The sequence below is a fragment of the Halichoerus grypus genome, chromosome 11, assembly GCF_964656455.1.
Source record: "Halichoerus grypus chromosome 11, mHalGry1.hap1.1, whole genome shotgun sequence".
Taxonomy (NCBI): Eukaryota; Metazoa; Chordata; class Mammalia; order Carnivora; family Phocidae; genus Halichoerus; species Halichoerus grypus.
Genome location: NC_135722.1, coordinates 30729513 through 30751206, shown reverse-complemented (window position 1 = coordinate 30751206; position 21694 = coordinate 30729513). Strand labels below are relative to the sequence as shown.

Below are 21694 nucleotides of genomic sequence, written 5' to 3'. Positions count from 1 at the left end.
ACCTGTTCCTTTTAGCCACTTTCACTGGATCGAACTGGGGTCAGTGTTTCAATTAATTGAAAGTCCAGGGCTTTTGGTTTGAGGCCCCAGTCTTCATTTCTCAGGACTCCCAGGCCTACTCCCTTTATTGCTGACTGAAACTATTTGGTGTTTTGTTGTTTTTACATTTCTTTCTAATGATGACTTTACAAAATAAATTCATTTAAATTTATTGTCCTAGTTCATTATTGGATGCAGTGGTTTTGTAAGTCTTAGATTGTAGATATTATTTCAGAATGTATGCTTTAATAAGAAAAAAAATACCAGAAAAAAAAATGGGAAATATGTTTGCTAAGCCATCTTTGTCAGGATATTTTTAATAGTGTGATCTGAATGTCATTGTTATTCTTTATATTAACATTATTGTATCCATTCAGCAATTTCTGATTGTAGACTTTAGGGACATAATAGCATAAGTAAAAATCCCTGCCCTCTTGGAGTTTATATTCTTATATGGAGCTTATCCCCATAATAAATAGGATGGCACAACACATTGCAGAGTATTACAAGTGAAATAATATATGAAAACCTCCATAATATGGACATTTATTTCCTATTGAAGAAAATCAGAAGCACTGTATTGTATCTGATTCATGTTACATGATTGTTTCTGAACTCTGGATAGAGCATCAATAAAGACACTAATGGCTGGCTATATTACATATATCTTAGCTAATGCAATAGTTATTTGTGTGGTGCTGGGTTTGGTAATAAAACTGAGAAGCCTTTTTATTTCAAATATGCATTCACTCTATAGTACTTTACCATTGGTGTCCCAGGCATTTTGTTAACTTTATATATGTTATTTCATTTAATTCTCAAAACAGTCCATGAGATGTAGGCACCATTTATTTTACTGAAGAAAAAAAACTGAAGTTTTCATAAAATCCCTAAATTATTTATTATTAACTGTACAAACCAGCCAGTTCAGAATTGAGGACTTTGTCTCAGAAATATTTTCTAAATTAAGTGATATTAAGATGCTTTCTTAATCTATTCTGAAAATAGGCATTTTTTAAAAGCCAATTTCTTGTAAAATTGCATTGATTGTTGGTGAATAAGAAGTGTTTTAGATATCATCTTTTTTGACACCCACATTGTAAGGCTTGCTAACAGGTGTTTCCACACCTAATGTAGGTGCTTATTTTACATTTAACTTTAAATTCTGTCTTACACTTGCCCTTTAGCACGTTCAGATGATGAGGTCCATATTCTTAACTGTACAGTTAAAGCAAAGAAACTTTAATGTTACAATCAATGCCATCACTGTGCCAGCTGGCTTCTGTTTAGTTTGGCGAAACATTAAGGAGTATAGCAGAAAGTATAAGAGACTGGTGTATTTTGGAACGAAATGAAGGAAAAAGAACCAAAATCTTAAAAACATGTAGTGCTGAAGGAGACAGAAATTCCCACCTTTTGTTAGAAATTGGAGTATAACTAATGGCTGTGTTATAAAGAACACAGAAATTTAACATAGCTTCATAATAAACCAAACAGAGTGGAGATTAAGGATAAAATGGAAAGTTAGATTTAAACTTGCCTCAGACATTAAAAAACAAAACAAAACACGTAAAAGTAAATTTAAACCTGGCAGTAGTAGGTTCTTATTCCTGCCCCTTCCAGGAACACTATTTGAAATCCCCAGTGCCCGCAACACCCTTTGTCAGCTGGGTCCTGGAAACAGCGGAACGAAAGGCAGTCGGTTTTGTGTTGCTGGGGCGGACGTGGGGCCAATCTGTCCGTCCTTGCAAGTTTCCCCCAAGGTTGGGACTTAGACGTGCGGCAGTTTCACGTTCTCTGGCCCCATAGTGGTCGTCGCTGGCCCGAGTTAGAAGCCAACTGAGAATTCTTCGTGCCTCAGGTGAGGAGAAGGTGGCCGAGACCCGGGAGCTCTTTTGGAGCCCACCCCATGCCTTTGGGGGAACTTCCAGAGGTCGCCGGATTCGCCCAGGACAAAGAAAACACGCTCCTGCTCCCGCTTCCTCTCCTCAACACTCATTCATCTGAGCTCAGAAGTTTGTAAACAGTTTTCCCTCTTCCGAGTATAATTCTTAGGCAAAAGGATGCATTCTTCCTTAACTTTAGAACCTCTTTCACTTTCTGTGCACTCGGCTGCCAGCTTCCAGGCTGCGTTTTTGGCCTTAGGAATTAAATTTTCAAACGGTTTTCTCCGGAGGGAAGGCTAAGTGCAATGATGGTAATTGGTAGCACCGTTGAGGAAGTAGCTTTCAAAGGTATCACTCACCTTCGTGTTCCCACAATTGAAAGGGTAACCTGGCCAATTCCCTGGATTCAACAGCTTAAACTGAACTTTGCTGGCAAAGTTAAATGATTTACCCAGGGAAACCACAGAGTTGGCTCTAGCGGTCAGGTTTCCCGACTCCCCGCTTCCTTCTTGTGACCGGAGGAAACAAACTACCTTGCATCATTTAGGGTGCTTGGTTTGGAGCCAGCTGCAGGAGTGCGCTGGGTTATCTGGTAGGAGACCGGGCTGCCTAAAGGGATGGAACTGCCTAATTTAGAGCTTGCCCCTTTCCATTCTTAGGGAGGTATTCAGGAAACAACCAAAGAGGAAAATTATTGAAGTCCTTTCTCCATGTTGACCCACGTTAGTAGCCAATTAGTGCATAATAAAATCTTTAGGCTTTTTACCTGGAACAAAGTTGAGTAAATACATAGAAATTGAATGCAGAAGAAAAGAGTTAAATGCTAGCAAAAGAAGAATTTTTTCCCCCTATCTGTTCTACTTGCTTTTTCCTATGTGGTTTTGATTCCTGTATTGGAATTGATTCACATATTTATATCTGGACATACAGTGTAGACTGCTTAAATATTCCACATTCCACTATTTAGGCCTATACATTGCGTGTCCTCTGTTATACTGTATTTCCAAATGGAGTAGGACCAAGTAATAGGATATTGGTTCTTTACAGAAAAAGAATCTAATTCATGAGATAGTACAAATATATAGTAATTAAGTACCATTCAATTACATGGGTGCAATAAATAGAACCAATGGTCTATGTTTGTAGCATAGAGGCTAAGATAAGATTTTAGGCTCTGGGGATAGAATGTTGGAGTTACAGTTCTAGCCTTATAGCTCTCTAGGTATATGACCTTTTGGCAAATTACTTCTCTGTTTTCCTCATCTGTAAAATAGAAATAATACTACCTACCTCTAAGAGGTGTGGTAAGTATTGAATGAGTTTAGTAGTATTTGGTAAGTGTCCAGTAAATGTTAACTTTTATTTTGAAAAATGTTACAAACACTAGGTTAGTGGGTAGTTGGGTTTACTTTGTATAAGCTTTCTGAAAAACACGAGGCACAATTAATAATTTGGCTAACTTGTCACCAGTGAACATCCAAAATATTATTTAAACACTTACTTCCAGTCTTTTTTTTTTTTTTTCCTATATTTTTCCTGTGTCACATTTGCCACATAATTCTGTGGATTATGTCTTAGGTAAAGTTGGCATTTCCTTAAGGTAACATTTTGTTGGTTTATATATTATATTTATATAATATAAATGTATTTCTTTTCTTGTCATTACATGTGATCAACTTTTCAACATTTTTCATTTCTATTGCAAAAGGAAGGGAAGGCATATTTAAGCAGGATATTTATGTTTTTTTTGGTGGGGGAGATATTTATGTTTCTTGAAGCATTTTGAGAATGTGGTTTTTGGTACAGTCAGGCAGGTGAAATTTCCTAAAATAAGTTTTGATAAAAATATTCTGTAGAATCTAGAGTTTACCCTCCCATCCATTCATTTTTTTTTTTTTTTTCTTCAGAAAACACTTATGAAGCACCTAGTGTGCATCTGCGTTTGTGGATAGAAAGATGTGGGTCTTATTCTTAAATAACTAATAATCTATAAGGAAGGAAGAAGAGTGTTAACTTGGTATTTACTGTAGTAGTATTAAAAACGTTGCTTAAAATCTAATATATAAAAAGCATAGTGTTTCCAAAAGGTTTTCTGTTACTATATTTCATAAATACTTTTCCCTCTGCATTTGAAACAGTTACAGATTGCAGAATCAAAAAGAACAAGTGTGAGAAAGTTAAGGAATGTATTAATTATTTATTTACTTGTTTTGGGGGGGCAGGGGACACACAAAGCCAAAGTATGCTCAGTTGAGTGTTTATAAAGTTATAATTTAAATTGGAACATGCTTTACTGATAGAGGCCATGGTGAGATAATCTCGTCAGAGAATATTCATAACAAGTCTGCAAGATTTTCACAAACTGATTTTTACCCTCATTTCTTTTTGGATAAACATGCATATCTTTTTCCAGGGACAATTTTTCAAACAAAGTTAAACTGAAGATGAAGCTTTAACATGAGAAAAACAAATAGAAGAGCTTAAAATAAAAGACCACCTGAACCTGAAATAAGATAATATTCGTAATCCCTTTAATCATCCAAATAGCTATTTTTAAATTTAAATTCAATTAATTAACAGATAGTGTATTATTAGTTTCAGAGGTAGAGTTCATTGATTCATCAGTTGTATATACATCACAACTGCTCACAAGTGCTCAATACATCACATTCCCTCCTTAATGCCTATCACCTTGTTACCCCATCCCCCAACCCCCCGCCAGATAACTTTTCTAAATAAATAGTTCTAATGCACTGAATCCATTCTTTAGAGTTAATTAAGGTTAGAAAAGTATATTTCCAAAAAATGATGACTTAATAATCAATTTTTACATCCTTGATCATTAAAACGTTAATGGTTTTAGAGCTTATCAGGCCACATTAAAAAGTTATATAAAATTGTATATTTTAAAAATCAACAATCATGATATTTTTAATTTTTTTTCTAGATTTGTTGACCTACAGAATGCTTCGATACCCATATTTTTGTAGAATCTATAAAGAATTTCTTTCATGCTGGTTGGAATCTGGCATATTTAATTTAGGTGTCTGGCCAAAAAAAATACATGATACAGCACAAAGATATAATGAATATGAAGCCCAGGAGCAAACAGATCAAACTGGAACTCAGGAGATACACAGATCTCAAGATAGAGATTTCGAAGCCATGACTAAATTACATATTCCGGTAATGGTGGATGAAGTTGTTCGTTGTTTGGCACCACAAAAAGGCCAGGTAAGTTGATTAGTGTTATTGTTTTTTAACACTTTTCAAATTGAGATATTCACTTTTCCTAATATTCACAATTTTAAAGTGTACAATTCAATGGTTTTTAGTATATTCACAAGGTTTTACCATCATCACTATTAATTCAGGAGCATTTCATCACTCCAATAGGGAATCCTATATTCCATTAGCATTCACTCTGCATTGAGCCCCTTCTCCTTGCCCCTGACAACTATTATTAATCTTTTTTTTTTTTTGTCTGTATGGAGTTTCCTAATCTGGCCATTTCATATAAATGGCTTCATATTATATGTGCCCTTTTGCATTTGCTTTGCATTATTTAGCATGTTTTCAAGATTCATCCAAGTTGTAGCATCCAAGTTGTAGATTCATCCAAGTTGTTGTGTGTACTTCATTTCTTTTTTCCCTGAACTACGGCATTTATAGGCATCCTTTTTATGCATTCACCAATTGATGGCACTTGTGTTTCTGCTTTTTGGCTGCTGTGAATAATGCTGTTATGAACATTCATATACAAGTTTTTGTGTCACATATGTTTTAACTTCTCTTGGGTATATACCTAGGAGTGGAATTGCTGGGTCATATGGGTGACTATGCTTAACTTTTTGAGGATCTGCCATAGTGTTTTGCAGAGTTGATTAGTTTTATCAAATAATAGTTTTAAAAGAAAAAGAACATGACATTGGCTGAGTGGTTTGGATATGAAAACTGAGTTCTAGCATAGACTCTTGATAATTTTGGTATCTTTTCAGGAATGACTAGAGACAAAAGTGAGGATCTGAATTCCTGTTTCTTGTTTTGTTAGACTTCTTAACTACCTTGCTATTTGATTCAGAGTTCTTCAGAGAAACAGAACTAACAGGATGTGTGTGTGTGTGTGTGTGTGTGTGTGTATACATATGTATGTACACACATACACACATATGGGGAGGAGCAGAGATTGAATGATTCATTTCAAGGAATTGAATCTCAAAGAGGGTTGGTAAGTCCAAAATGTGCACAGTAGGCTGGCAGGCTAGAGACCCAGGTAAGAATTGCAGTTTGAGGCCAAAAGCAATCTGCTGGCAGAATTCCTTCTTGTTCCAAGGAAGTCAGTCTTTGTTCTATTAAGGCTTTTCACTAATTGGATGGGGCCCACCCACATTATGGAGGGTAATCTGCTTTACTTAGTATAGTAATTTAAATTTTAATCTCATCTAAAAAAAAAAACAAAAAAAACCGAGAAAAACCTTCACAGAAACATCTACAATAATGTTTGACGAAATATCTGGGCACTGTGGCCCAGCAAAGTTGACATATCCAATTAACCATCATACTTGCCTTATTTAGTGTTGCTGGCAGGATTATATAAAGTTTTAGATACAAAACTGCTTTAAACTCTATAAAGAGATTACAAAAATGTTAGGTGATATAATATCCAAAAAGATAAAGCTGGAAACTTTCTGGAAATTAAGCACATTTACAAAAGGAAAAAAAAAATCTTTATCATAGTAAATTTTCATCAAATGTGTTTTTATAACTTAATGCTGATACTTAGTGTACTGACTTCAGAAATATGGTTTCTTATTTTAGAAGTACTATTATTACCTAAATTGGTTATTTCCATTCTAAAAGTCACACCTTTCTTCTTTTCCAGGATATAGTGGCTTAGTGGTTAAGAGCAAAGATTTTATAATTGGACTGCCTAGGTTTGAATCAGTCATCTAACACACATTTGTGTGCATACACACAGACATACACAGCCTTTAATTTTTTTTTTTTTTTTTGAGATTTCTTTAAGTTGGATCAGACAGTTTTTATGAACTAAGTTCTAAGCTATATGCATAAAGTATGCTGGAATGGCTGGATGTTGCTCATATGAAAGCCATCAGTGATATGACTTAGGTTGCTTGATCACAAAAATATTCGTTTACCTTATCCGTAGGCAGTGTCCGTAGGCAGTGTATATATATACACATATATATATATGTATAACAAGGTAAGCCCAGTATTCTTAAATTAGATTATGTGTATAAAATATCTAGCTCAGTGCTGTCATGTAGTAGGGACTCTAAAATATACACGAAAATGTAAATAAAATACTAAATTGGATAAAACTTCTGGTTAAATACAACTTAATCAAAATGAAATTCTCTTCATTTTCTGTGAAGATTCATAATGCATGGTTAACAATTAACACCCATACCTAAATGTGAGCCTAAAAAAAAAAAGTACATATAAATATATATATATGATGTAATTGAGATATATATGAGAGGGAAGGGACAATTAGTAAAAAAGTGGAACAATTTGAATTCAGTGGCTTGAATTTGACCTCTGGAACCAGAAACTAAAGCTCATTATATAAATTTTTTGAACCCTAATAGCAAAAACTAAATATTTATCTTACATTAACCTTGAAGTAGAAAAAGAGCCAAACAAAAACAAACCAAGCCCTACAAAATCTCCTAAAAATCAGTATTGGATCTGCCTTTGTTCTAAAACCAGGTGGAATAAAATTAGACGATTCTACAACTTGACCTATCCTGACGTTTCATTTTGTTCAAGTTTCTGACAAATATAATGTTGGTTTATTTTGACATTTCCATTGTTCTGATTTGAGTTGGGTTTTCTAGTAACTTTTTATAGAAAGTTTAATTTTATAAATGTTATTTCTGAAAACTTTCATGTGAGGTACATTTAGAGACAATGTTATTTCTTACCTTTTCTGCTGTCTGGCAGACAGCTTTATTCACTATTCCCTTAATCTTCAAGTAATAAAAACTGGTGACAGTACTTGGACAGGAAAGGTCTTGATTTCTTCCAGAATCCATTATTTGCTTCTTTTCTTCCTGAGCCTTTTCCCCAAAATTATTTTTCTTTGCAAACTATGAGTCATACACTCACTTGTATCAATCACCCACTTAATTACTGTTTTTCATATCACCTTCAATGGTGAATTTACAAATGAAACTTTTGATCATAACAAGAATTTTAAAAAATATCTAAATGTAGTTTTCGGTGAGGCCTTGGTCATTTAATGGTTATTTCTTTTTTTTTTTTAATCATTTAAAAGTTGCTTATCAAAAGAAAATAATTTTGGGAATTTCTTCTACATCATAACCAATTTAGTGGATATTAATTTAGTTTTGCAAATACATGTTTTACAAAACATGATTTTTACATGTTGTTACAAAACAAATACATGTTTTACAAAACAAATACAGTTTTACAAATTTGGATTAAAAGAAAATAAAAATTTTTCTTATCTTCCTCTTCCTTGGGAGGTACAGAAGGAATTGAATAAATTATAACTCTTTCTCCTAGCCCAGTTTTCATTATTTCATAATCTGGTGAATAACTTTTTATAAGAATATTACGTTACGTATTCTAAAAAATTTTTTTGTCCCTGGAGATGTTTTAGTGTAGGCCACCTTGGTCAATGTTTCATTCATAATTTCTTGAAAACCAGAGAAAAAGCATGACCTGCCTAGTTGAAGATGGTAGCAGTTTGGAGGGTATAGGAGACTTGATATTCTTTGCCTAAATACTGTGCCAGTTTAGTTCAGTGCCTTGGGGTTTCTGTAAGAGTGATAGGTTATGAGGGAGATGATGGACATTCAAGGACTAGTACCAGTAGCTGTGTAATTTTGGGCAAGTAACTTATGATTGTGCTTCAGATTCTTCATCTGTAAAGTGAGGAAATGTGACCTAATTCATGGTCACTGTGAGGATTAGATGAGTTCACATACATAAATTGCTTAGAATGATATCTTCCAAGTAGTATGAACTCAGTATTAACATTAGCTGTTGTTATTATTACAGGGATAGGAAGGGTTGGAGCTGGTCACTAGATACAATAAAATCCAGGAGAAAAATGCCGAGAGACAGCAAAGGTGGAAATAAAAGTTCAGGAAAGGTGAAACCAGCATGTCTGGAATTGAAAAAGTGCTGTTTCCTTTGTACTTTGGAACTCTCCTCATCCTGATCCTTCAGGTCTTGACTCAAATTTCACTTTCTCGGGGAAGTTTTTTCTGAGCCTCCAAAGGGGGCAGGTCTCCCTGTTACACTTTCATGGAGTCATATACTTTTTTTTCACAGCATTAATAATAATTTATAATTATAACTTTTTATGAGATTATTTGTTCAGTGGACTGTCCTCCATGAAGTCATGGACATGTTTTTCTTGTTTTCCATATCTCCAGTGTCTTGCACAAGGCCTATAGCATGGTGGGTTTGTAATGACTTTTAAGTGAATGAATAAAAGTCAAAGTTAACTGGAGGACAGATGTGAGGCACAAATAAAAGGAATGTCCCTTGGGTACTGAGGTCACTTCTCGGGCTCAAGACTTTTATGTGATTCCAACCTCAGTGTGGCAGGCCTGGTCTGATGAAGTAGTTGGAGAAACCTGGTGAGAAACATAGGAGGACTGAGAAAATGAGCTGGTATCTAAACTGATGCAAAATGAATTATGATAAATATCAGACTAAGGTTGTAGGGTTGGTTTTATGCATATTCAAAATAATTATCTTCTCTATTTTGATATTCTAACATTTAATATTAATTTCATAATTACTAGATTTGCTGAAGTTGTCATGGTACCAGATATAATTTTCTTTATAAAAAAATTAATTATGCTCTGCATGATGGATTTTTCTTAAGATCAGTAGCAATATTTTACTTGAAAATCTTTATAATCTTTAACGTAGAGTAAACATCAAAGAGAAAATCCTGAAACTGTATGTTTTGTCTCTTTATTTATTTATAAAAGATCTTTATTTATTTGACAGAGAGAGAGAGCGAGAGAGGGAACACAAGCAGGGGGAGTGGAAGAGGGAGAAGCAGGCTTCCCGCTGAGCAGGGAGCCTGATGTGGGGCTCAATCCCAGGACCCTAGGACCACGACCTGAGCCAAAGGCAGACGCTTAGCTTAAGGACTGAGCCACCCAGGTGCCCCAGTTTTGTCTCTTTAAATATTGAAGGCTGATTGGCCACAGAGAGGAAGAGTTTAATTTATTTCATTTGACCTCAAATTATTGAAAAAATTAGGAACTTTTCTAAGAGACAGGATCAATGCCATAGTTCTTGTGGGGAGATGCATTTTTTTTTTTTTTTTAAGGAAGAACTATTAAAATTTCAGATGGAATGGACTGTCAAGATACAGTATTTTCTCTCCCTTATTTTTTTAAAATATAGGTTTCTTTGAACTAAACTTTTATTTTACATTGCATTTTACCATTGTTTATTTGAAAAAAAAATGTTTCTGTCTTAAAAAAATTATGTAGGTAATATAAGTGACCTTTGTATCAAAATACCTTCTGCAGTTTAATATTCTAGTGTTACACTGGTAAATATTTAATACCTGGTCTGAGAGTCAGGGTGGGGTATAGATTTAAAAAACAAAAACCTTGATTGATTTTCTTTTGCAGATTTTCATGATATACATGTTCCTATTATGGCCCATTTCAAGCTACCAACCTAATGTCACTGAATGTAGTGTTAAGGAGAAATATGAATAATTGGTGCTCTCCAGCTGGTGTGAACAATGCCAGATACTACTCTCATGATGCCATTAGATATCTGTGAATTATATAATGGCACAAAATTTTGCCTTAGAATTCTGAAAATCTATATAGTCTGTAGAGTTTTCCCTTAGGTCATTTGATGTTACCTCGTTGAGACCTGTGTTTTATGTTTCTCTGCTCTAGAAATTACCACAGTGTAGCCATAGGATACCGTTTTTCATAAATTTTTTAACAGCAGAATTCTTTTTTCTCTCTCTAATAATCCATCCCAAATATAAAACAGATAAAAACAGCATTGCATAATATAAATTTGTTTATATAATTTACTTTTTACAAAGTCAGTTATGGAACAGAGGCATTTTGTTGAGTGCAAAACTTTGAAATCAACATCAATGTCTTTTTTTTTTTTTTTGCATAATTTGGATTCACACAGGTAAATTATAAAATGGGATAGTCTTTTTTTTAAAAGTCTTCCTGAAATCTCAGCTTAATTTTTAATTGAATTGAGGTAGTAAGAGAATTTTAATTAGATTATAAAAGACATTATATATTAATAAATATATTAATTAAAGGTTTAATACAGCAAGAAGACATAGTGATTATAAATATTTATGCATCTAGTGTCAGGCCATCAAAATATAGAAGCAACACCTGACAGAATTGAAAAGAAACATTGCATCATAATAATAGCTAAAGATTTTAATACCACACTCACGGTAGTCTCTAGAATAATCAGAAAAATATTAGTAAGGAAATAAAGGCCTTAAACAACACAGTAAACCAACTAAATCTAACATATATGCAGAACACTCTTCTTAACAGTAGCATACACATCTGTCTCAAGTGCATGTGGGACATTTTTTAAGATAGACCATATGGTAACTGGAAAATTCATGAATTTGTGCAAAATGAAATACTCCTAAACAACCAATGGATCAAAGAAGAAGTCACAAGGGAAATTAGGAAATACTTAGGAATGAAAAAAATACAACATACTAAAACTTATGGGACAGCAAAATCTGTGCAACGGGAGAAATTTATAGCTATAATTGCTTACATTAAAAATCAAGAGAGATGTCAAATCTTTCATAATGTATATAAATGCATTTTGTAATGTGTATAAATGTTGAATTACTGTGTTGTCACCCGAAAGTAATATAATGTATGTCAACTATACAAATCAACAACTTAAATTTATAATGTAAGAAACTAGAAAAAGGAGGACAAACTGAACCCAAAGGTAGCAGAGGGAAAGAAATTAAAGATTAGAGCAGAGATAAATGGTATAGGGAACAGAAAAACAATAGAGAAAATTAATGAAGCCAAATTGAAGAGATCAATAAAATCGACAGTCATAGCTAGATAGACTAATAAAAAGGAGAGATGGCCTAAATTATAAGATTGAAAATGGGGACATTATTACAAATTCTGTAGAAATAGGATTATATAAGAGTACTATGAACAGTATGTCAACAATTTGGATATCCTAGATGAACTAGACAAATTCCTAGAAACACAAAACCTACCAAGACTAAATCATGAAGAAATAAAAAATCTGAATAGACCTGTAACTAGTAAGGAGACTAAATCAGTAATAAAAAAATCTACTGACAGGAAAAACCCTTGACCTGATGCCTTCACTGGTGAATTCTACCAAACATTTAAAGAATAATTATTTTCAGTTCTCAGACTTACCCTAAAAAAATTGAAGAGGGAGGAATGCTTCCTAACTCATTTTATGAGGCCAGAATTACCTTGATACCAAGAGCACTACAAGAAAACTATAGGCCAATATTCCTTATAAACATTGACACAAAAATCCTCAAAATACTAGCAAACAGAATTCAGTAGCATATTAAAAGGCCTATGTATGATGATCAGGTGGGATTTATTCCAGGAATGCAAGGATGGTTCAACATATAAAAATTAATCAATTTAATCTGTAATATCAGCATCTGTAATATCAACAGAATGAAAAGAAAAAAAATACATGATCATTTCAATGGATGCAGAAAAAGCATTTGACAAAATTCAGCATCCTTTCATGATAAAACACTCAACAAACTAGGAATAGAAGGAAACTATCTCAACTTAATAAAAGTCTTTTATGAAAAACTCACAGTGAACATCATACTCAATGACGAAAGACTGAAAGTGTTTCCTCTAAGATCAGGAAGAAGGCAAGGAAGTCTGCTTTCACCACTTCTATTCAACATAGTACTGGAAGTTCTAGCTAGAGCAATTAGTCAAGAAAAAGAAAGAAAAGTCATCCAAATTAGAAAGAGGAAGTAAAATTCTCTGTTTGCAGATGATGTGATCTTATATGTAGAAAACCCTATGGATTTCACAAAAAACAAACAAACAGAAAACCCCTGCAAAACCCAACCTGTTAGAACAAATAAATGAATTAATTAAAGTAGCGGGATATAAAGTCGACACTCAGAAATCACCATACACGAACAATCAACCCTCTGAAAAAAGGAAGTTACAAAAAGCAGTTACAATCACAGTAGCATTGAAAAGAATAAAATGCTTAGGAAATTAACTTCACCAAGAAAGTGAAAGACTTGTACAATGAAAACTGTAGAACATCGCTGAAAGAAATTTAAAGAAGACATAAAAAAATGAAACAAATGCTGTATTCATGGATTAGAACACTTAATATTGTTAATGTCAGTAGTACTCAAAGCAATCTACAAATTCAGTGCATTCCATATCAAAATCCCAATGATGTTTTTAAAGAAATAGAAAAATCCACCCTACATTTTATGTGGAATCTCAAGGGACCCTGAAGGGTCAAAATAATTTTTAAAGACAAATAACTACAAAGCTATAGTAATCAAAACTGTGGTAGTAGCATAAAGTCAGACATATAAACAAATGGAATAGGGCATAGAGCCCAGAAATAAACCTCTACATATCTGGTCAAATGATTTTTGACAAGGATACCAAGACCATTCAATAGGGAAAGGACAGTCTTTTCAACAAATGGCATGGGGAAAACTGGATATCCACATGCAAAAGAATGAAGTAAGACCCTTACCTACAACCATATACAGAAATTAACTCAAAATGGACCAAAGACCTAAATATAACACCTAAAACTATAAAACTCTTAGAAGAAAACATAGGGCAAAAGCTTTATTTATGACATTGGATTTGGCAGTGATTTTGTGGATATAAAACCAAAGGCGCAGTTAGCAAAAGAAAAAAGACAAATTGTACTTTATGAAAATTAAAAAAATAAATTGTGCATTAAAAGACACTATCCAGGGGCGCCTGGGTGGCTCAGTCGGTTAAGCGTCTGCCTTCAGCTCAGGTCATGATCCCAGGGTCCTGGGATAGAGCCCCACATCGGGCTCCCTGCTCAGCAGGGAGTCTGCTTCTTCCTCTGCCTCTGCCCCTCCCCCTGCTTGTGCTCTCTCTCTCTCCCTCTCTCAAATAAATAAAATTAAAAAAAAAAAAAAAAAGACACTATCCACAGAGTAAAAAGGCAACTCACAGAATGGGAGAAAATATCTGCAAATCTGAGGGTTTAATATCCAGAATATATAGAAAACTTCTAAAACTCAATAACAAAAAACAACCCAATTCAAAATGGACTTGAATAGACATTTCTCTAAAGAAGATATATGAATGAAAAGATGCTTGATATTACTAATCATTATGGTAATGCAACTCAAAACCACAATGTGGTACAACTTCATACCCATTAGGATGGCGACTATCAAAAAACCCAGAAAACAAGTGTTGGTAAGAACGTAGAGAAATTGGAATCTTGTGTGCTGTTGGTGGGAATGGAAAATGGTAGAGCTGCTGTGGAAAACAAGGTGGTGGTTTCTCAAAAAATTAAAAGTAGACTTAACATAGGATTCAGCAACTCCATTTGTGAATATATACTTAAGAGAATTAAAAGAAGGGTCTCTAAGCAGTATTTGTACACTCAAGTTTATAGCAACATTATTCACAATAGCTAAACGTGGAATGTTCATTGGATGATAGATAAGCAAAATGTGGCATATATATACAAGGGAGTATTGTTCAGCCTTAAAAAGGGAGAAAATTCTCTTGTCTGCCTCAGCATGGATGAGTCTTGAAGACATTTTGCTAAGTGAAATAAACCAGTCATAAAAAGACATATATGATTCTGTTTACATGAGGTATATAGTGTAGTCAGAATTATAGAGACTAAAAGTAGAATGGTGGTGGCCAAGGGCTGGGGGACAGGGAGTTATTGTTCATTTGGTATAGTTTCAGTTTAACAAGATGAAATAAGTTATGTAGATGGATATGGTGATGGTTGCACAACATTATGAATGTATTTAATTCCTACCATTGAAATGTATACTTAAAAGTGGTTAAAATGGTAAGTTTTTTTCTTATGTGTATTTTAGTGCAATTTTAAAGCAAGTTATCTTTCTGAAGAAAACACAATTACATTACTTGATGGTTTCTATGAATAGATGATTGTTTTATAATTATATGAATTATATGAAGCATTCAAGTAAAATGAATATAATGAATATTGTTGCTTTTTATTTTTCTTTTGCAGATTTTATACTTGCAGAGTTTTTTTCTATGTATACTTCTAAAGTATGTCTTTAATATATATTTAAAAATCCCATTAGTATTGGATTTCATTAGCTTTGTGTTTATTATATGTAATATTTTATTACATTTATTTTGTTATATTTCACTTGGGCTATTAAGCATTTATAGATTGCTACATTACCTGGTGATGTGATGAACATTTTACATATTGTTGTTAAAGTATTTAAAATCTTATAGGGAGTTAACCGTATTAAATGCAAAATAGACAAATATTGATTTCTTATCTTTGATCATATATTTAAAATTTTTATCAAATACTTTTAATAAAATTTACAGTTTATGAAAATGCAATGTGTATTAGTAAATCCCATCTTACTCAGAGTGTCAAATTTAGAAATTCGTCTTAGAGTTTTGGGGTGGAGCATATGGGAATATGAAACCCACTGGTAAATTTAACATATTTTCTTTAATGGGAATGTATATAGTAAATGTTATTTATAAAATGTTTGTTCGTATCTTGTTATAAAAAATGTGGAGAATTGATGCAGAAAGGAGTTTTCTGGTTGCTTTTTAAAATTTTGCTATGTGTATATAAACAAGGTTTTTCTAGCTAAGTGAACTACTCGGTCATACCTAAAATGTTAGTTTAACAATTACTTTAAAGTTTTTAATAAAAATGTGTCACTTAAAACTAAAAGGAAAGTAACTTGTTTATGCTTATTTTTTCATAATTATATGATAGTATTTAAAATATTTATTTTATATATACATATTTTTATAACCATGTATGTAAATAAATATAATTATATTAATTTTCATAATGAAATCTTTAATAAAGTGTATTTCTTGAATGTATATTTACCTTTTCCAGTAAGTTGAACATCCGTGAGAATATTCTTGCTTTTCTATCAGTGAATTAATGCATTTTTATCACTGAATATAATTTTCTTCATTAGAGTTTAGAAGCAAATTATAAATAGAGGGCATAGGATAAATAAGGCCAATAACTTACTTGATTCTTTTGCTTAGCCAGTGTCTTTAAATTATCTTCTTATAATTTGGTCTTCTTTGTAGTCCAGAAGCTGAATCTTTATTACATTGTTACCACTAAAATATAGTTAAGATTTTTAAATTTTAAGTTCAACTTAAAAGGTAATCAGAAACTACAGTTTTAAAAATTGCTGGTCCAGGGGCGCCTGGGTGGCTCAGTCTGTTAAGCGTCTACCTTAGGCTCAGGTCATGATCCCAGGATCCTGGGATGGAGCCCTGAGTCGAATCCTGCTCTCTGCTCAGCGGGAAGTCTGCTTCTCCCCCTCCCTCTCCCTCTGCCTCTCCCCCTGCTTGTGCTCTCTCTCTCTCTCTCTGTGTCAAATAAATAAAATCTTAAAAAAATAAATAAAAATCACTGGTCCAAATATAACCCCCAAATACATGTGTTTCTGTGGTTATGAAAAATGATGTTCCTCTATATCTAAAAGTCAGATACATGTACTGATTTTTGAAACTTATTTAAGAACCATTCTTCTAGTTCAGTAAATTAGAGACCCAGGAAGAAAACAGAGGTCCATTCTAGAAGGGAAGCTCGAAGAAAACGGAGGAGAAACAAGTGACGTTTTTTGGTTCACAAGGCACATTCTCATGAGTCATCCAGGGTACTGGTTACTTTCTATTTAGGTCAGTCAGCACTAGTCCTTAATCAATAGTCTAATCATAGTTATTGCAAGAGGTTAGGTCCAGTGGTTCTTTTCTTTCCTGTTGTTTTTCTAAGTCCTGTATTATTTTTGTTAAGAGTGGTAGGAAGTATACCCTGACATTGTAAGTTCTCATAACATTTTATTTACTTTTCTTCCACTACTTTCTCCTCATATAACAAACTACTGAGCTGTAAGTAGCATACTTAAAATGTTATTTTATAATAAACCAAGTTTCAAAGCTTTATGATGATTCATCTTTTTGTAATGTTCTGTGAACCTTCTCCTCCCTCTTTTTTGGGGGTGCTAGTTTTTGTTTCCCTTGGGTGAAACAATTACCATTTACCAGGAGGTCATGTGCATTTAAAGGTTTTATTTACTTTGATGAATGTTGTTTTAGAAAGTGTATTTTTTATAGTTATTTGTTTTTCTTGTTCTGTGTAAACTTTTTACTTGTTTGTTTGGGTCTTCAATATATGAGATGTTGTTATGTCCCATTTCATGCTAATTTAAGCATATATTTTGTCCTTGTCATATTTATTTGCTCTGAGTGATATACAGTGTTTTTCTGTGTGTATCATTAAATTTCCAGATAAAGCCTAACTTTTTCTTTGGTATATATATATATATTTTTCTTTCTGGAAAGCAAAAGAAGTTAACTCTGCATATTGAATATATTCATAAAGATGGAGGGTTTTCCACATGAGGCCATCATGTGTCTGTTGGCCATCTGTATGTATTCTTTGGAAAAATGTCTATTCATGTCATGTTTGCTGGGGAGAGTATTATTAATAATAATAACAGATTGTATAAGATTTTACTGTTGGCACAGCACTTTCATATGTTATTGTCTGTGCTCTTCATTAGTTCTGATCTCAGTGGCCTTTTGTGCAAAGCATCATGTTAAATGTAGAAAGTAGGAAAGGAAATATTTCCAGTGCTTCTGTGCTACTGGAACCATGTAGTAATAAATGATATTGGTTGGATTTGGATGCTTCTAGCTAATAATCAGATTATGCAGTGTGTTTTTTTCCTCCACCGTTAGTGTTAGTTCTTTGGTATCTAGTGGTTAGCCTATAAGATCTTCAGGACATGTATTAGGTCCCTTAATTGATGAGGTCAGCCAATTTGGCCTAATATCCCTAGAGAATAGATCATTAGTCTCCTGAGCACACTACGGACTATGTTAGTACCAGTCATGCAGAGCATATTATGCTGCTTTTGCCATCACAGCACTCTGCAGAAGAATCCTGACCCATCTCATTGGTCAGTTCTCTGGGTTTTTTGGAGCTTGTTCCAAGATTGATCTTTCATTCTGGCAAGGAATGAGATGGGAGATATATTGCTCTAAGAAGGGTATAGGATAAATTGACTAGAGCTTATTAAGTGACTGAGGCTTAGAAATGAAGGTAGAGGGAAAAGGTTAGGGTCAAGGGAAGGAAACTGTTAGAGGATGATTTGAAGGAACAGTGTTAATACTAAAAAGGGAAACAAACTTCATGAATCTATCTTTATGTTTTCACTTCTTTCTCCGGCACCTTACTACCATATGCTTCTTTATGTTTTGATTTTATTCTTCCTTTGTAGCAGAAATCATGAAAGAATTAAATTCAGTCTCCCCACACTTTTTTTTTTTTTAAAGATTTTATTTATTTATTTGAGAGAGAGAGACAGTGAGAGAGAGAGCACGAGCGGGGGGTGGGCAGAGGGAGAGGGAGAAGCAGGCTCCCCACTGAGCAGGGAGCCTGGATTGGGGGGGTGCAGGTCCCAGGACCCCGGGATTATGACCTAAGCCGAAGGTGGATGCTTAACCCACTGAGCCACCTGGGCGCCCTCCCCACCCCTTTTTTTAAATGACCTTCATAATGGTCCTATGAAGACTAACTTTTCCACCAGTATAGGATATCATCACCAAGATGATTTCTTTTTTGAACCATACGTGTGAAACCAACATTTTTGAATAGAACATCTTTCTGCACATCCTCACTAACATCTGTTGTTTCTTGTGTTGTTAAGTTTAGCCATTCTGACTGGTGTGAGGTGATATCTCATTGTAGTTTTGACTTGTATTTCCCTGATGATCAGTGATGTTGAACTTCTTCATGTGTCTGTTGGCCATCTGTATGTATTCTTTGGAAAAATGTCTATTCATGTCTTGTGCCCATTTATTAACTGGATTATTTGGGGTTTTTTTGGGTGTTGAGTTTTATAAGTTCTTTATATATTTTGGATACTAACCCTTTATCGGATATGTCATTTGCAAATATCTTCTCCCATTCCTTAGGTTTCCTTTTAGTTTTGTTGATTATTTCTTTTGCTGTGCAGAAGGACTTTATTTTGATGAAGTCTCAATAGTTTATTTTTGCTTTTGTTTCCCTTGCCTCAGGAAACATACTGAGTAAGAAGTTGCTATGGCCTGTGTTCTTCTCTAGGATTTTAATGGTTACTTGTCTCACATTTAGGTCTTTCATCCATTTTGAATTTATTTTTGTGTATGATGTAAGAAAGTGGTCCAGTTTCATTCTTCTGCATGTTGCTGTCCAGTTTTTCCAATACCATTCGTTGAAGAGACTGTCTTTTTTCCATTGGATATTCTTTCCTGCTTTGTCAAAGATTAATTGACTATATAATTGTGGGTTCATTTCTGGGTTTTCTGTTCTGTTCCATTGATCTGTGTGACTGGTTTTGTGCCATTAAGATACAGGTGTTTGTAAATATATGTGTAGAAGAGTATGGGAATAGTGTATGGGAATAACCACTGTGTATAATCCGTCTTTCAAGTATCGTCTTCTTTCATTAAAAGTTTCTACACATGTGTAGAGGCATATGGGAATAGCAATATGCTTAATTCACTAATACTACACTGTATAAACCATCATTCAAGTAACATTTTCTTTCACTGATATATATGTGTTTGTAAATGGATGTGTAGAAGCATGTGGGAATAGACCTATCCTTACCTGAATGAAACTACATGTTGTATAATGCATGTTTCAAGTAACAACAACAGCAACAACAACAACAAAAAACCTTGATTTTGCTTCAGTTTAAAATTATCAAAATAGCAAATCATCTCAATGAACATGAAACCAATTTCTCTTGCTAAGGACTATGTTAGAACTTAAATACAAAATGAGATTTTTAGAAGTAAGAATAGAGATACCTGTGAGAAAGAAATGTATAATTTTTTGTGTTAATGTTTATTTTTGTAATATCATATTAGTAATAGAAACTGTCCAGATTTTTCTAAAGTTGCAAAGTTTTTCTGTAAAAAGCCATTAGCTTAGAGGCATGATTCATAACATACAAAACAAACAAAAAATTATTTCGGGATTTATTCAAATTAAGTATTAGAAATTCTTTGAGAAACTTGTATCAGGGACATTTAATCTGTTCTGCTTAATGTGACTATGTCTTCTGAAAGCCATGGGTGAGAAGCGGTGTTAGTGTCAGATTCTCCAGTTCCTGTAAAATCTTCTACGTGTAGATTGACACCATTGTGGTTTGATTATGCTGAATGTATTATTTCTGAACCTTTTGCAATTGGTATCCATCTAAAACTAACATTTTTTGTTTGTTCGTTTTATTTCCTGTGTGTTCTGTTCTGAATTTTTTATTACATCTAAGCTATCTGACTTGACACATTGGTGTCATAATTACATATGGAAAAAAAATCCAAAAAGTAATTGTTTTTATAAATGATTAATGAATGACTTTTGCCAGAAATATATTTTCTGAAGATGTAACCATAAAAATCAGAATATTCTTATTCATAGCTAATCAATAAATATGTATTGACTACCTGCTGGATATGTCTTAGTCCATGTGGGCTGCTGTAACAAAACTCCACAGATTGGGTGGTTTATAAACAACATTAATTTATTTCTCACAGTTCTGGTGGTTGTAAGTCCAGGATCATAGTGCCAGCATGGTAGGGCAAGGGATCTCTTCCTGGTTCATAGCTGGCACCTTCTTGATGTGTCCTCCTCCCATGGTGGAACAGGCTAGCGATCTCTTTGGAGGCTCTTTTATAGGGCACTAATCCTATTTATGAGGGTTCCGTCCTCATGATTTAGGCACCTTCCAAAGGAGCCTACCTCCTAATACCATCATCTTTGGGGGTTAAGATTGCAACATAAGAATTTTAGGTAGACACACACATTCAGAGCATAGCAAGGTACACGTTTTTCTTCCATTTGAGGAAACAATATAATCTGGTACCCACCAAAAATAGCTTAGAGTTTCCTATTGAAGGTAAGGGAGAGGCAGCCTAGATTTCAGGATAGGACACTGTTCTTAATATTGTTAACAAAACGAATATTAAATGATACATCAAAGTTAATCCATTTTATAGATTTTCATTTTGCTGAAATAGAAGCAAACTCTAATTTAGTTAATAATATGTTATTATATCTATAAAGTAGGTGATTTTATGATATGCAGAGGCAGGTATTCATTTGCATTGTGATATGAAAAGGAAGATATTAATTTACATTTTAAATAGTATTCAATACTGCATTTCTCTCTAGTTCATTATGTCAGTTTAGGAGGTTAACCACAGTGTTGCACAGGTCTCTGACCCTTTTCACTGTACTTCTGTGATAATGGAAGAACAAGAATTAGCTAGTTAAATGAGAAAACAACCATTGCTAACACTTATGTTTGATTTTGAATTAGAGTGATTGCATATTCAGTTACCCCTTTAGTGCTATAACTGTTTTTGTTCACTCCTTCTGTTTTGTATTGATTTTGTAAATTTTTTTTTTTTTAAGATTTT

At 33.6% G+C, this 21694-nt stretch overlaps 1 protein-coding gene across 5 annotated transcripts in view; it reads left to right on the top strand.

The window, feature by feature from the left end:
* METTL15 (methyltransferase 15, mitochondrial 12S rRNA N4-cytidine) overlaps positions 1-21694 on the top strand; it is a 191469-nt gene that overhangs the window by 385 nt on the left and 169390 nt on the right. For 4 of the 5 annotated variants that reach the window (XM_036109505.2, XM_036109502.2, XM_078058281.1 and 1 more), the window contains exon 2: positions 4873-5159. In XM_036109505.2, coding sequence (XP_035965398.1) covers positions 4890-5159 — 270 coding nt within the window. In that variant the 5' untranslated portion in view covers positions 4873-4889. Of the gene's footprint in view, positions 1-1766; positions 1901-4872; positions 5160-21694 lie in introns of those variants that run through there. The other variant, XM_036109503.2, reaches the window with a different exon arrangement.